This window comes from Stenella coeruleoalba (genome assembly GCF_951394435.1).
Source record: "Stenella coeruleoalba genome assembly, chromosome: 4".
Taxonomy (NCBI): Eukaryota; Metazoa; Chordata; class Mammalia; order Artiodactyla; family Delphinidae; genus Stenella; species Stenella coeruleoalba.
This window is the reverse complement of record NC_137149.1, coordinates 56,453,748-56,470,585: the sequence shown is the minus strand read 5'-3', so window position 1 is coordinate 56,470,585 and position 16,838 is coordinate 56,453,748. Positions and strand designations below refer to the sequence as shown.

The 16,838-nt window shown below is 35.3% G+C and overlaps 1 protein-coding gene across 3 annotated transcripts in view; it reads right to left on the bottom strand.

Moving 5' to 3' along the window:
* Nucleotides 1–1,425: 1,425 nt before the first annotated feature.
* Nucleotides 1,426–16,838, bottom strand: part of PCDH7 (protocadherin 7) — a 406,714-nt gene continuing 391,301 nt past the window's right edge. For 2 of the 3 annotated variants that reach the window (XM_079920378.1, XM_079920379.1), the window contains exon 3: nt 1,426–2,665. In XM_079920378.1, coding sequence (XP_079776504.1) covers nt 2,289–2,665 — 377 coding nt within the window. In that variant the 3' untranslated portion in view covers nt 1,426–2,288. The remainder of the gene's footprint in view (nt 2,666–16,838) is intronic. The other variant, XM_079920380.1, reaches the window with a different exon arrangement.

Sequence of the window (16,838 nt, the reverse complement as noted above, 5' to 3'; positions counted from 1 at the left end):
ATAGAGTGAAATGAGCTATCTAATGTTTCAAGAGTCTCATGAAAGAAAGAAAAAAATGCATTAAAAAGTTTGCTGCACACATGTGTTATGCAATTGAATATTTCCTTTGTAACGTGCAAGAAAAAATATGTATACATTTCATAAGTATCTTTAGAAGTATTTTGTCTTAATAGGTACTTACAGATTATACAAGGCAGAACTGCTTTAATGCAGTTTCCTAACAAAGTACTAGAATTGTATCTTTCCATAATGTAAATAATAATCAAACATAAACATGTTCAATTATTGATATTTTAGTCCAATGTTTTTGTTTCTTCAATTACATATCTTCTTTCATCCTAACTATTACACATAAACTAACATCAAGATGAAAACTCCATTTAAGAAAGAGCATAAGGAAATGACCCCAAAAGAGTACCCCACCAAACAGAGAAGTGGTTTCCAAAGATAAGCATTTGATGACCTATAGTGAATTAACAACCTATATTCCAGGCTGCTTCATGTTGTAGTCTGAGAAATATTGCAAAGCATGAAACTATCCAGAGCTACATATTTTCTACATTCCACTACAGAGCCATCAAGGCTATGCCTTAACCAGGTTACAAACATTCAGTGATGAGACTGTTTGCTCTCTTCACCCGTTATCCCCTAGTCTGTCCCTGGATTGTCACTTTTTCTGAATGTCTCAGCTCAATTTCCAATTGTATTAAATTATCCTCTGTAGAGGAAGTGACTCAAAACCTGCATATTCTGTTTCTTTATATTACACTGAAAAAAACTGCATATTTTCTAACTTTGAGATGTGTATACCATGAGACATGTCACTGCCCAGAACTCATTTCTTTCTTGTTTACTCTGGCTTGGTTTTAGGAGATTATGTTAAATAACATTCAAATCACATTAATGAGTAAGTCTTTTAGGGTGTCACCTTGTTTCAAAGTTATGAGTCTCAAAATGTGCCACATTGCACAGGATTGAAAATTAATGCATTTTTGTTAATATGGAAGAGTGCACTGAACACGTAAAAATTGCACTTGGTCATTTGAAATGTGGATAAGACCAGCAAGCATAACCTGACTGTACAATGATTATAGTGAACTTAAAGACTATATGCTGATGTATCTTTCTTTCCCTACCTACCCACAAATATGATTTTAAAAAGTAAAATCTTCCCTGATAATATTTTCGAAACTAAACTTTAACCTCAACTAATTGTCTATTTTAATACCAAAAATATGTCTCATTGACTTTTCATTTTCTGAGCTTTCAAAGAAAATCCATTTTAAAAGAAAATGCACGCTTTCTGGGTATAGAGAAAATGTAAAATAAACTGGTGTTTGAGGGCTTCTGTGCATGCCTGGGTTCAGTGACTTTTGTTACTTAATGGATTTCCACATCAAGACCAAATCTACTTCATGATTTCCCTGATCTGCCGCATGATCTTCGGCCTGTTAATGACATAATTGTTCCAGTTAGTTGATAATAGTGGTACTGTTCTGAAAAATATATATATAATTTTTTACAACTTATAACTAGTGTAATTGATACATGTGGTCAAGATTATGTATATACTAAGAATATTCAATACAGGTATGGGATTGAAATTGATGCTTCTGACTTGAGAAAAACAACATATGCCAATTTGGGACTGCAATCTCCAACCAGGTATTGTTTAGTTTTCAGCCTTTGTTACAATATTAAGGCTGTGATCCTCCCCCAAATGCTGCTTCTGGAGTTCCCCTCTGTAAGGACTATACTTTTAGAAGGACTCTTATCATTTTTGAGGGATTGCCTTCCATGGTGATTAATCATTTCTGATCACACGTCTGAAATATATTTCACCTGATCTGCTTTCTTTTGACCAACCAGATGACATTCGAACTAAATCAAAGTGACTAAAATCATACTTCAGCTTAGGGATAATGAGAGTGTGCTGTGTTCTGCTAATCAGGCTTGTTACCATGAAGGAAACTTGCAACCATCTTTTTTGTTTGTTTGTTTGTTTGTTTGTTTTCTGGAGGGGGGTGGGGAAGAGAGAGAGCCAGTGTTGGGAATCAGTGAGGGGGTTAGACATGCAAGTAACAAGGATGGTTTCTACATTGTATATTACAATCAGGCTAAACAGTATCATTCACTAAAGGCCCGATCTGGAGGCAGAAGTGGCAGGCAAAGCTTTGTCTCTTTGGTAGCCCCCTCTTTTTGATTACAAGGTTTTATTTTGTAAGGTTTTTCACCCCTTATCCTCCTTCTCATACATGAAAAAAACTTTGCTGTTGCTTCTTTATAGCCTACAGGTAAACTTCTCTTCTAGTGAGAGTATTGACAGGAGATGGCTTGTATTCCCCCGTTTTTGTGAGGGGAATATCCTCAGTGTTGGCTTCCTCATTTTTGCTGAAACTAGCTGCACTGAAGGTCTCATAGGATGAGGTCAACTTTTTGTTCAGGAGGTTTCTGTTGCGGTCGCCCATGATGGCGGCTTCGCCATTGGCCAGCTTTTCCTGGCTTCCTCGTTCATCAACAGGCATGAAAGTAGATAGTTTGGGCTGGCTCTTCTTCCTCTCCGGAGAAGTGCGGACGGGCATCCAGCAGGAGTCTGAGTGGCCATACTCATCACACTCACGGGTACACTTCCCAGTTAGGGCTACATCTGGAAGAGGTCTTGAATCTGAAATTCAAGGAGACGGAGCCATTAAAGTTGGCCATTTCTCAATAGGTTTTCCTGACCTATATAAAATTGGAGGGGATATATATATATATATATATATATATATATATATATATATTACATTTATATAATATATATTACATATCTATATTTCCTTTACCATATTATTACCCTTTTTTCAACACCCTGCTGTTCATCATCTCATAGAACAATTTTTATTTCATATCCAATAAAGATAAGGTTTTGCAAAAACATCAAATGTTATAGAAAGAGAGGAATGGACAAACTGATAAATTTAAGTGTGTAGAACAGACAGGTATATATGCATGTGTTACAGGACAGGTACATGTGCATATTCTCAAGTAGAAATAAAGTACACATGTATATTTTTATGGGTACAAATTTTTCCACATGCATAAGGAAAGTTATTGAATCCAAAAAGATAATTTTCTGTATTTATAAATTATCCCAGAAATCGTGTACCTTTGCCAATTGGATTCCTTCCTGCTTCTACATTATTCATAGAATGCAAATATGCAAAACCTTATAGTAAAAATACATTATAAAACATCAGGGTGACTCAGAAGTAGAACCTAAATTGACAGCACATTATGTGGTTAAAAAGTAAAAAAGCAAAGTACTAGTGGGTTCCAAGCGTGAGCACACTAGCAGTATCACCACCTACCCCACTCTAGCCCACACGCTCCTGCCTCCCACCTTGTTAATGACCTAATGTGTGCTGTAGTATAGTCCGTTGAGTGTTCACATAGAAATACATCTGCCAGTGTGTTTGCTGAATGGAAATATTATATGAAATGCAATGTATTGGGTAAATCGAGTCAAAACTTCTACAATTTTGATGAAATGGCTTGTATTCTTAATTAATGGTGTTGCCTAATGGAGTGGGAAATATCTGTCTTCTATTTCTATAAAGCTAAGTTATATCATTATATGTGTCTGTCTTTGGAGAACAGTTATATATTTTCTTACTATTAAAAATATTTTTTTAACGAATTTTGTTTTGGTTTGAAAAAGAGAGTGAGAGAGAGAGAAAAACCTGCTTCACCTCAACAGATTCTAAGAAAACTACCTCTAGGGTTTTATTTAATATATTTTACAGTTTCTTTTATTGCCAAAAAAAGAACATAATATGACTAACATGACTATGCTCCAATTTATATCATTCAGTACCATTTTATTACAAGGCTTGGGACTTAAAAGACTGACAAATTTAACCTCTGCAAATATATTCACAACAAATGAAATCAGTGAGATTTGCATATGCATCCTGGGTAGACTTGGTTTAAAATAGAATAGGGGGTTATTTAAATTATATCCAATATATTTAAACCCTCTGCTTTTGCCTCCACGCAACATCCCCTGTAGTTTGTAATGATATTCCTATTTGATTATCATTTGTATAAGGATATTTTTAGAGTTTTTATCCTGCCAAAACTCCTAAATCAAGGCAGTCCAATACTACATGTCATTTTTTTCCTACAGTGATGGGTGGATAACCGAAATATTGACATTTGTCAGCTCATTGATTTTTGAACCACTGTGACCTGAGATTTTTATGCTGTGTGCTCAGAGTTCAGCAAGGAAATCCCATTATTCTTCATAGGAAATCTAGAATTACTTTTCTCTTTTCCAAAGGTAAATTGCAAAGATAATTATTTATTGTAGTTGCAAATGCTACTATTTGACTTTTAAGTGAGCAGATCCTATTAATTTTATCATCAAAAAATAAAGCACTTTTCTACTTATCTTTTTGTGCTAAATTCCCTCTGTCTCTCAAACACAAATTTTAGATGCATTTTAAAAATCAAACTATTGACAAATTTTGTGAATGGTTTTTGTAATCTGGTCAGTTTAAATGAGCAAATTGAGTTCTTTGGGAATATTTCTTGTCTTGGGCTACTTTGCTTATTTGAAGCTGACCTAAATTCTTTGAACAGACCAAAAAAAAAAAAAAAAAAGAAAGAAAGAAAGAAAACCTTATAAAAATGCAAAGTGTGAGATCAGATCTACTTTTTACTCTAAACATTCCTTTTTTTGTCACTGCTTAAATAAATTCAAGCTTTTCTTTTTTTCTTATGCCTACCAAGGACACAAGACAATAATCAGAAATTTTGCTACTGAAATAGGAAAAATCTCTACAAATGTGGTTGTCATTCCCTGCAGAACTGACCCAGAATAGTCTCCAATCATCTCTCTATATTTACTTAAGTCTCACGAAATGTGACAGTTTACTTACACAATGACTTACACAGGTCGCTGCTCTTTGGGGATTAATTTGTGTTTCCTGTTTGAAATTCATAGCACCTTGTTTTTCGTTTGTTTGAGATGCATTTAGGGATAGCTCATAGAGCTATCTTAATACTTTAACATCTCTTCCCACCTGTTATACTTAACTTGTGCACCTTGAACTCCCTGTAGCTCATAAAAAAATTATGTTCATTTAGATTGACTCAATTTCCAGTCAACTAGGAGTGAGATACTCTTCAATTCATTCCCTCAGCCTTTACTTCATAGTCTGGGTTATAAGCATGACTTTTAATAAGGATCTCCTGTCATTTCCAAAGTCAAAGACTTGATTGGGGACCACAGTGGAAGTTGACAAGACTAATTGGTTGAGACATGTTGCAGTGTTTATCATCAAATTTAGAAAATAATCAAGAAAGGCTATAAGAGATTCATCACAAGCAATCAAAACTTCCAATCTTGATGACTCAAATGAATCCTCAAAAAATGCTAATGATCAACGAACACAATTTATATTATGATGCAATCTATTAAAGGAAGGCATGAGTGGAATAGTATTTTTCTGTGTTTCTGTATTTTCTTATTTTAATTATTCAAGTAGATATTATATATATATGTTTTTTAAAAGACAAAAGTTATATGGGGTCTTACAGAATCATCAAATGCACTTTTTTCTCTTTTTTATAAAAGATATACTCTTAAAATGTCCTATTTGTTGGGGAATTACAGAGGCAGATCTTCCATAAATAGTAATCCTTCTTAGTCTTTCAGTCTTCCACTGAAGAAGGTGTTTTGTGATATCTGAGAACATTATTTCACGCTTTAGTTTCGTACTCTTCCCTTTCATTTTGACCTGAGTGGAAATGGAAAATAGTTAATCAGAACTCTGTTTACTTGGTACTGAGTAAATCAATTAAAAAAGTAAAATGTTCTGTATCAAAATATAATGGTATTCTTTATCAGCATTTTCCATAACCAACTCAGTTCCTTAGAGGTTCCCCCCTACACACGCACTCAGTCATATCAAATCTTGAAAGGACTGGAAGTAGAAATCGTATTCATTAGCTCTTGTTGCTTTAGCATCATTTGCAGAGTTCTCCATTTTTACCTAGCTATGCTATTTACTAGAAACGTTACATAACTTTAGAAAGTTAAAGTCCTTTCTTAGACATAAAGTTAATTTCCCTCTCAAAAGTAGACAGTTTTCAGCCATCATAATATCAAACAATGTACAACACATAAAATACTTCCCCACATTTCATCTCTTTTACTTATCACCTCAACCCAACAGCAAGGAGGATGGAAACAGTGAGGGGTCCAGACTACGGAAGAGCTGAGGCCAAAGAACAAGTGTTTTGACTTTCACTTTAGTGTTTTCCATAACACCATATTGCTTCTTCTTAAAATGTAACAACAAAGTTATTTAGAGGTCAATTACTGCTACCACAGCCATAAGAAAAAGCTAGAGTCCCCAAAGAAAAAGAAAAAAAACATATCTGACGAGCACAGGAAATAGATGCCACAAAGACACAAATTTTACTACTTAATGAAAAAAATAATAATTCAACCTTTTTAAAACTATACATTTCCTAAAGTGGAGGTAATTATAACTAATTTAAGAAGTCAAGTTCTTTCTCTGAAAAGAAATGTATTTGCTCTTAAGAGGCAGGGAAATGAGTGGGTGGTGAGAAGATACTGCTGCAATGACCTAAGCAAGTAGCGACAGACAATACGTAGCATCATTAGAAATAAAAAGGAAAGCCCAGATTTATGGAGGCACTTGATGTTTCAGGAAGCTGTCCTATACAATTCAGAAGCCTTTAGAAGTATTATTATAGGAGAGCACTGGAATTGTTAAGACTCTTAAAGACAGCTCTGCACCAGTAAAGATTTTGATGGACTCAGTTATGCATTCTGCCAGAATCCTGGTCACCCATTCCTATTCCAGACCCTTGGCTTGGGGCTGAAGATAAAAGGATTATTTCCATTTCCTAAAAGAAGCATGAAAATGTTGCATTTAGTTTTTAAATATTTCCAGAGTTTTTCTTTGTTTTGTTTTGCTTTAAGCTCAGATACTTAAAGTTATATGTATCAATTGCTTATTTGTTTAATATACAAATAATTCTCTGACCGTATGAAATAAATGGATTGCTAATCAATGTGTAGACTCCGAGACAGTCACATCCTTCCTGTGCACTTAGCACATTCTTAACATTATTTGACAAAATTTTGCAAATAAAAAATTGTGCTATTCTCTTCTTTTGAGGAGAAAAATCACACACAGGCACCTTTTCCCTTATTCCTTTTTAAAGTACTTATTTCTCTCTTTATATGTCTTGACTTCCAGTTATCCAAAGATTTCTTTTTCTAGAGACACACCTAATTCTGGTGGAATTTGGTGAACTACAAACAACTTTTACAAAAGGATGAACAACAAATAAAGGCAGATAAATCTGTTGATTTTCCAACAAATAATTTAACATTACCTTTATTTTCTTTAGTCCAAATGAAGATATCATTTTTATTCTAATGATTCAATCAAATGCTTTATTTTATAATAGCTGTCAGAAAATGATTTACTTTTGCCTTACATAATAAATCTGAGAACAAATAATTACATAAATGTTTTACTGGAACATTATTATTATAGGCAATAAAATTTAGGTGTGAGGGGGCGAGATCCAAAAATTGAGTACTGAGTCAGACTTGGCTTTTTTATATAAATGGCCTAAAGATCCCCGCCTTTGATCTATTTGGGGAATTTGGGAAAGTTAAAGATAAGCACATAACAGATCATGAAGAAGATGGAAATCATTGACTCAGATAAGCAGTAAGTGATCCTCCAAATATCCCAACACTTTCTGGAAGAAGGGGAAATTTATAGTTTTGCAAGTAAGTGTTATCCAGTGTTACTACAAAGGGGTTAAGATTTCTACATTGTATTCTAAGTTATCATGAAATCACTTGATTCAACTGAATTAGAAGAGAATAAAGATCGCTTATCCAACCAACCCTTACTTCACTCTCAATTATACCTCTCCTGAGTGTTTCTCTCAAGACAGAGTGGAACTTGTGAAAAGAACGGGAGATTAGGAGTCCCAGCAGTGCTGAGTGTGACTCTGATCCCATTATGTATAAATTGTGTGACTTTGAACATAATTTCTTTGAGCCTCAAGTTCCTCATATGTGAAGTAATAATACCTACTTCCCATGTATTATGGGGATAAATGAGTTAATGTATATAAAGTTTATATCATGGTGTCTGGTGCCTTGTAGATTTTAGGTAAATAGTAGGTCACAGCCCCTGGAGAGACTTAAAGAAGTATAGATCTTTTTTTTTCCTCTCTGCCGTCTTCCCTGAATGAATGGGTATTAAGGGAATAGGCTCCAGAACCAGGATCCCTGAACTCAAATCCTAACTTTGTCACTTAATAAGTATGTAACTTTAAACAAGTTACTTGATTCATTTAAATTTCCTCATCTTTATAAAGAGCATAAGAATGAATTAACTTCTTAGGATTATTGTGAAGATTTAATGTGTTAATAAAGGTAAAGTATTTGTAATAATTCTTGACACACAGTGGGCCCTCAGTAAATATTAGAAACTTCAGGTGCACAATCCCTTATCTGCAACTCAGTCCTCAAAATAGCTTTGAAAACCAAAAGCTTTTTTTCCCATAAATTTACAACAAACCTGACTTTCAGTACAAGGTTATTTTTCATCTTTATTTATCTCACATAGTGTGAATATTTATATGTTTTCCAGGAGAAACAGTGTTTAATTAAGGACACTGTCTCAGACTCTTTGATCTTTAAAATTATATACATGCATGATATTACCTTTTCTAATATATGAAAGATTTAATTTTTAAGATTTATTTGTTTCCAAGGATTTCAGATAACTTACTGTGGACCTAGTAACAATCATCAGTCAAGAGGGCATGTATTTGGAGTTTCTTTTCCAATAGTACTCATGGATTTATGCTGATAGAGTCTGCAGTATGCCAGAGCTACCACCTACTTAGGAAAATACAGTGGTCACTGGTTACTCTACATCAGATGTTCCCCTTAACACTTCTTTATTAAGACTTTGGCAGTGAAGATTTATTCAGAATGTGTCATTATAGTTGCTCAAAACTGAAGGGCAAATGCTCTATTAGTTGCAGTTATCTTTACAACCTAAACAGATCAACCTCACAATTAATCGTTTTCATTTGAAAGAGACTTGCCCCTAAGATGTTGGGTTGTTATCTTGCTTTGCCTGCATGGGCCACAACATAAAAAAAAAAGAGCTCCATTTTAATGACATGTTAAAAATTAGCAATAAGCTAAGACTAAGCGGTTGAAAATCAAGGAAAGACAACAAAAAGCGATTGTACATGCGGTACACCCTTCAGAGATCAAAAACAATGAGACATAAAAGCCATCTAGCATACAAACTATGCAGACTTTATGATGTATGTACGTGCTTGTTTTAAGTTGCAAAATAAGTCAGACGTTCCTCTCATCTTCCTATACACAGCCCTTTGGAGTGTGACATCACTGCCCCTACTGTCGAGATTCTATTTCCACAGCCCCTTGAAGCTGGGCTAGCTTTGACAACTGGAGGGATACTGTGCAATTTCCAGGAGAGGTCTCAAGAGTCCTAGCAGCTTCTGCTTTTGCCTTTGGAAGACTGCCATCTCCATTCTGACAGAAAGCGTGATCTAGCCTCTTTGAAGATGAAACATTTTTTGAGAGACAGACTAAGTTACCTCAGTTGGCCCAGTGGAGCCTACCCCCAGCGAAGCCCCCAAGTGAATGCAGCCACATGAGTGATCCAGGCAAAACTTGCAAAAGAAGCAATAGTCAATCCACAGAAGTATAAAAGTAATCAATCTTTGTTGTTTGAAGCTCATAAGTTATGCTTGTTTGTTTGATTTTGTCTCTTTAGGGGGTGGGGAGAGTTCCTTGAGGCAGCAATAAGTCACTGAGATCATGATCATGGACATACTATATTATCTGCAGTAAATCAAAAAACACCCTGAGATGTGGCAACAATATATTCTACTTCTTTTATGTCTTCTTATCATGGGCAACAAACTGACCAATATTATGGAAAGCATAAACATTTTCAGGGCTGTAAGCACATTTAATCAGTAGTTCAAGCAGAGGTCTCCCATAGAAAGCTCTGGAAATTTTGGTCCTGTAATTACAGGATTTCACTGCATTTTTCACCTAACAGTGCTCTAGTTCGGGCTGACATGCCAAGACAATATTAAAATGTTTAAACAGGTTTGAAAGCATCAGCAATTTTTCTCTGTACCTTAGGCTAAACTCAGTTAAACAGCAATTGAATGTATCTCAAGAAGCATTTACTGCCCTGAGGCTTAGACCACTGTCATTCTGAATGTGGTATTAGCGTATACAGTGGAGACTGCAAGCCAAGTCTCAAGCAGTCCTGCTGAATCAACTCAAACATGATTCTGCTGGTTGGTACATGAAAACTGCACTACAGCAGAAAAATGTATGGTGGCTGCTGGAGAGTGATCTATTTATGCACATCAGAGCTGGGGCTTCACTTTGATTTCCCTATTCACGAATGCAAAATTAGAGGTGGTGAAGGTTAAGGGAGTATTAAGGGAGGAGAGTGAAAGGAGAGGAATTAAGTGCTGGAAACGAGAAGATGCTCCAAAATTGATCAGAAGAGTTTATAAAACCCAGAATGACATTGGGGACACTATTACACAAGTTAGCGGTTGATCATCCCACTGAAAATAGACCAAATTCTGGTTGTGTGGGTCATTTATGTTTATTTTTCCACTGCAATAATCAAAGCTTTCACAATTTTTCTTCTGGTCTCTTGGGTTTCCTTAAATTAGAAATTATTTGCTTTGGGTGTCATAGACTAATAATCTGATGAAAAGTGTAAGTATTGCCTCCCTCCATAAAGCATGTGCCCATAAAATCCGCATAAAATTTCAGTGGGGTTCAAGATACCAGAGTAAGGGTTTCAGCATCCTGGTGGATGGAAGAAAGAAGGGTGCATTTTTATACTGATACCTTTTTTCATTTGAGTTTAAATCACTGGTTAAGAAATATTTAACAGATCAACATTCATCCTTGAAATATAGAAATTTACATGTGGTAAATAAATTGCCATTCAAACAGTGACAGAATGATTTAAAATTAACAAACAAAAAAACAAATTCTGAAACACATATTTAGAAGTAAGGAAAATAATTTAGATTTGATTATGTTAATATTGTACGTAGGTCGTTTAAATGCCTAAATCTAAAAACCCCCAACAAGTTATAAGGCTTTGTATTAATAGCAGATTCATACTTGTGGGTGGATTTTACTGATTGCTGATCACTAACTTGAAATGTATTTTCTTTCCTAGAATCTACATCCAACATTTACACCGGTGTCTTGAATTGCCAGCAGCTGGATCTTCACTAACCATGAGAAGGGAGATGAATAGGTGAATTCTTGTCATTAAGGAACTTTATACAAAACAATAATGATACAGATGAGTTTTTTTTAATTAATAAAATGTGTTAGCCACTGTACATTTGTTTTACATACAGTAAAGTGTGAAGTGAATGCTTCTAAAAGAGTTGCAAATATCAATTTAGAGTCACTTTCCAGTAATGATCTCAAATCTTCAATGTTTTCAATACTGGCTAAAAAATTGTAAAATATATATCCTCAAGAAATATTAACATTGTCTTTAGGAATGGATATTTATTCTAAAATAATACATAAAGGCTCTATTAACTGTAAGAATATTATCTTTGGATTGTAGTCTTGAAGGCAGTGCCCATTTTATCTTTGCTTCTCCATATAACATGTAATTCTATACAAACAAAAAAGCTGAAAAAAGGAAACTGGAAAAATCAATTAAAGTATATTTTCTCAAACCTTCTTTCCTCCCATATAAACCATGATAAAGCATTTTTTAATTGAAGTACAGTTGATTTACAATATTGTGTTAGTTTCAAGTGTATGGCAAAGTGATTCAGTTATACATATATATATTTGAATTCTTTTATAGTATAGGTTATTACAAGATATTGAATATGGTTCCCTGTGCTATATAGTAAACACTTGTGGTTTATCTATTTTATATGTAGTGGTGTATATTTGTTAATCCCGTACTCCTAATTTATCTCTTCTACTTTCCTCTTGGGTAACCATAAGTTTGTTTTCTATGTCTGTGAGTCTGTTTCTCTTTTGTATATAGATTCATTTGTATTAGTTTTTAGATTCCACATGTAAATGATATCATATAATATTTGTCTTTCTCCATCTGACTTACTTCACTCAGTAAGTGGTGAATTAATGCTGATGCAATCTAGGTCCATCCATGTTGCTGCAAATATCAATAGTTCATTCTTTTTTATAGCTGAATAATATTTCATTGTGTGTGTATATATGTGTGTGTGTGTGTGTGTGTGTGTGTGTGTGTGTGTGTGTGTGTGTGTGTGTATCTCACATCTTCTTTATCCATTCCTCAGTCGATGGACATTTAGGTTGCTTCCATGTCTTGGCTATTGTAAATAGTGCTGCTGTGAATATTGGCGTGCATGTATCTTTTTGAATTAGAGTTTTCCTCTTTTACAGATACATGCTTAGGAGTGGGATTACTGGATCATATGGTAGTTCTATTTTTAGGTTTTAAGGAACTGCCATACTGTTTTCCATAGCGGCTGCACCAATTTACATTCCCACCAACAGTGTAGCAGGGTTCCCTCATGATAAAGCATTTTTTAAAGTGAGAAATTACAAAATAGGTTGTATAATAAGTAGCTGGTATTAAATATCTAAACATTTAATGTGAACATGTTAAATACTGAAACAAATTAATTTAGTATTTGGGAATGTTTTAAAAAGAAAGAGAATCACTACAGTAGCCATAATGTGATATAAATTTTTTCTATGTATTTTTTCAATGCATTATTTTGTGTGAAAGTCTAAAATAGGCTATGTTAAAGCTCAAATCATGTATGAAATAGAACTGTAACATAATATGATTATTTTTTCCACAGAGGAAAATCATAGTAATTTAGATTTACTAAAGATATTACTTTATTAATTTTTTCTAAATGTGGCAAAATCACAACACCTGTTCATTTTCTCCTTCAATGTAGTGATCCTGAGAAACTATACAATTATTCTAATGATGTGGCCATTTTAAAAACACATTCCCAAACTATTTGCATGGGAGCACCTGTTGAAATATTTATCATACAGAAAGCTTATCTAGTTGAAAATACTCCTGTAACAAGAAGCTGTGTTGTAACGGAATTCTATTAGTTATTATGATCCGGAAGAAAGACAGAGTTCCTCCTTTGTGTTCCTTACTGAGGAAAGTTTCACAAAAACCCTGAGTCCTGAAGTACTTTTGAGAGATGAGGCTCTGAAAGCTTTTTAGTAGGAGCTGAAACAATATTTATGGGGAGAGTTTAAAAACTGTTGGAATACTGGCTCCTTAACTCTGGTCAATAAGTTGATCAGTTAAACTAAAATTGGCAAACATGATTAGGACCAAAAGAGTGTTGAAGGGCTTGGGAGCATAGAGCAGGTAAATAAAAGGAAAAGGAAGGAAATGATCTCTGATGACTAGCAAACAGGACTCAATGAGCAGTTCAAGTGGGGGAAATCAATGAAGCAAAACTGGATCAGTTTGCTTCATTGATTTTTGCTGCTCATTGAAATGTTTTCCTTTATTTACTTCCTATTTCTTCAGAGAGTGATTAAGTCTCACTGTTGAATCTCCCTGTGAGCCTGTGATGAGCAGATAAGCAAGCTCTGGAGATCCTCTTATGCCTACATTATACCTTTTCATGCTCCATGGATTCAGAGGCACTTCAAATGCTCCCTGTGACGCTGTAAATGCCTCACTGAGCCCACAACCTTACTGTGGTAGGCGGAAAGATGGTTCCCCTCCTAAAATGTCTACATCCTAGTCCCCAGAACCTGTGAACATGTTAGATCACAGGGCAAAGGAAAATTAAGGTTGCAGGTGGTAATTTTCCTAATAAACTGTCCTTAAAATAGGGAGATTATAGGCGGCTAGGATACAAACCAAAGAATGTGGACAGGCTCCAGAGACTGGAAAAGGCAAGGAAACAGATTGTCTCCTCAATCTTCCAGAAAGGAAGGCAGTGCTGCTGAGACTTTGATTTTAGCTCCTGGAGACCCATGGTCAGACCTCTGACTTACAGAACTGTAAGAGAATAAATTTTTGTTGTTTTAAGACACTGAGTTGCTAGTAATTTGTTACAGTTGCAATGGCAACTGATACACACTCTCACCACTTCTCTGCTCAGAGTAAGACAGCATATATTTGGTCCTTTCTACCCATATTTCATCCATTGAAGGAAATGGAGTGGAAAAATTTTGATTTTCAAAGTTTTCATTGAGTCATGTTTACCTAATTTTTGAGTATCTGCTCAGGAATTTTTGTTTTACACTTTTGAAAATTTTGCTACATTCTAGTATCTAATAGTGCAAGTTATTTGTATCTGACCAATCAACAAAGTCCAGCAAAGTGCTAACAGCTCTCCTTTCTGAGTGATAACATCTTCCTCCTCCGGCCCTCAGTGATAGCTGTCTCTGGGATTTTTACCAGAGAATCCACTTTAAGGCATTCAAAATTTGGGTAGTGTGATTCCCAAGAAGAGAAAAGAAAGAGAATTTGGCATAACATATAGGAAGGAGAGCCAGGTACCAGGGTACAACCTTAATGATGGCTGTCAGATTATTATGATGCTTTTGACTTCCTAATATTTATTACTTGTGTCACATTTGTCTGTTTGTCCTGTTCCCTCTTAGTAATTAGCAGGAAAGTGCCTAATTAAAAAGCACCCTTATGATAGTTTTAAGAACAGTAAGTAGAATAAATCTCTCCCTACTTTAAAACCCTCTTCTATAAATTTCGATATATGTTTCCAACTTTGTATTTTTGCACAGAAGTTCCTTCAGGATCAGGGTCCTGCTTACCTCTTTCCATTCTTATATGCTCCCATTTGCCACTTCAACAGACCTACTGTAGTTGTCATTTCTAGAAAGCCCTTTGCTGTTCCATGTCTTCATAATCCTAATGCCTTGCTTCTTCTGCTATTCATTGCCTTGTCATCAGTCTCCCACAAATACTTCAAAATCCAGTTTCAGCATTTCAACTTTGAGATTTCTTCTAACCAGGCTGTCTAATTCTGACTTCTCTTTGCCTCTCTAGTCTTCATCCTATGCCTGTCTCTACCACAGCATTTAATGTATTGCACTAAACCATTCATGTGACTTTTTCTGTAACATGTAACTCCCTGTGGCTAGGATTCACAAGTTACATAACTGTGTACTTGGGACGCCAGCACCGAGCCAGTCACATGCTCAATAAGTGCCTTTTTAATGGATGGATCAAAACCAGGTAGGGAGGGCTTCCCTGGTGGTGCAGTGGTTGAGAGTCTGCCTGCCAATGCAGGGGACATGGGTTCGAGCCCTGGTCTGGGAGGATCCCACGTGCCGCGGAGCAACTGGGCCCATGAGCCACAACTACTGAGCCTGCGTGTCTGGAGCCTGTGCTCCACAATAAGAGGCCACGACAGTGAGAGGCCCGCGCACCGTGATGAAGAGTGACCCCGCTCGCTGCAACTGGAGGAAGCCCTCGCACAGAAACGAAGACCCAACACAGCCAAACTAATTAATTAATTAATTAATTAATTTAAAAATAAAACAGGTAGGGAGACATATTGCATGTCATCCCTGATGATTCTAATTCCACAATGGCCATAGGTAAATGGAGGATAAGGACATATGTTAATTGCAAACACAATGTAATTGGCCAATAACAGAAGGTGAAGTGTTTCAGTATGTGCAGATCTGAATGAATTTCTTTACTACTCACTCTCCTTACCCTCTTTCAGAGCCTGCCCTATAATCTCTAGTTGAGATTTGCTTTCCAACAGAACAATGGAATTGATTGAAATAACCCATGGATATATTTTACAGAAAAATATGCAGTCCTCATCCTCAGCCTGGGACAGGCTAGTGGGGTCACTGGAAGCAGTAGTGGATGCAAAGTAAAGTCTAAGGGGAAAAGCCTATACTTAGTGGTCACAAGGCTACACGTATGAACTAATTTGTTAAGCTTCTTTGGTCATGGGTGGTAGATATTTTATAGTTATTTTAATGTTTTCAGGACCTCTGGTTGGCAGTTATACAAATCTTTCAATAATAAACTTGGGAAATAAAATTTATTTTGGGCTTTTACACAGCTTGTATCATAGAAGAAAAATTTCAAAGCATGGAATCATGAAGGAAAGGTATTCTATGTGATGGAAAATGAAAGCTCTCTTCTCTCATTCTTGTAATGTGGGTGTATTTTAATAGGAACTATTGTAGGCAATATGCCTACCTATCTTAGTTCAATAAATCTTATTTGCCTTTTCCTAGCAACCTGATGGGTACATGTTAAGTGAGTAGGATCATGGGCAATTTACATCAGTGCTTTTCAAACAGAGAATCATGATCCTCTGGTTGGTGGTTGAACCCACTTACAAGGTTATAACCAGTTTACACCATGTTCACATTATTTCGTAAATATTTTGTTGTAGTTTTTAAAAAATATGTGTATGTATATTTATATGTGTGTACTCAGTCCCTATGTAAAATAAATATTTTATTCTGGGTCACACTGAATCTATAGCTTAAATCATATCATGTAGAAATCTGTGTACTTCTGGCTACTTCTGAGTAAGCTATATATTATATGATATTTAATATAAAATATAATTTTAATATGCACACAATGTCATGTGAATTTTAAATTGTATTTTTATCTGTCATTTCAAATTGTACTTCAGAGACTAAAATTTTATCCTCATTAAAAAGGAATTCAGGGGCTTCCCTGGTGGCGCAGTGGTTG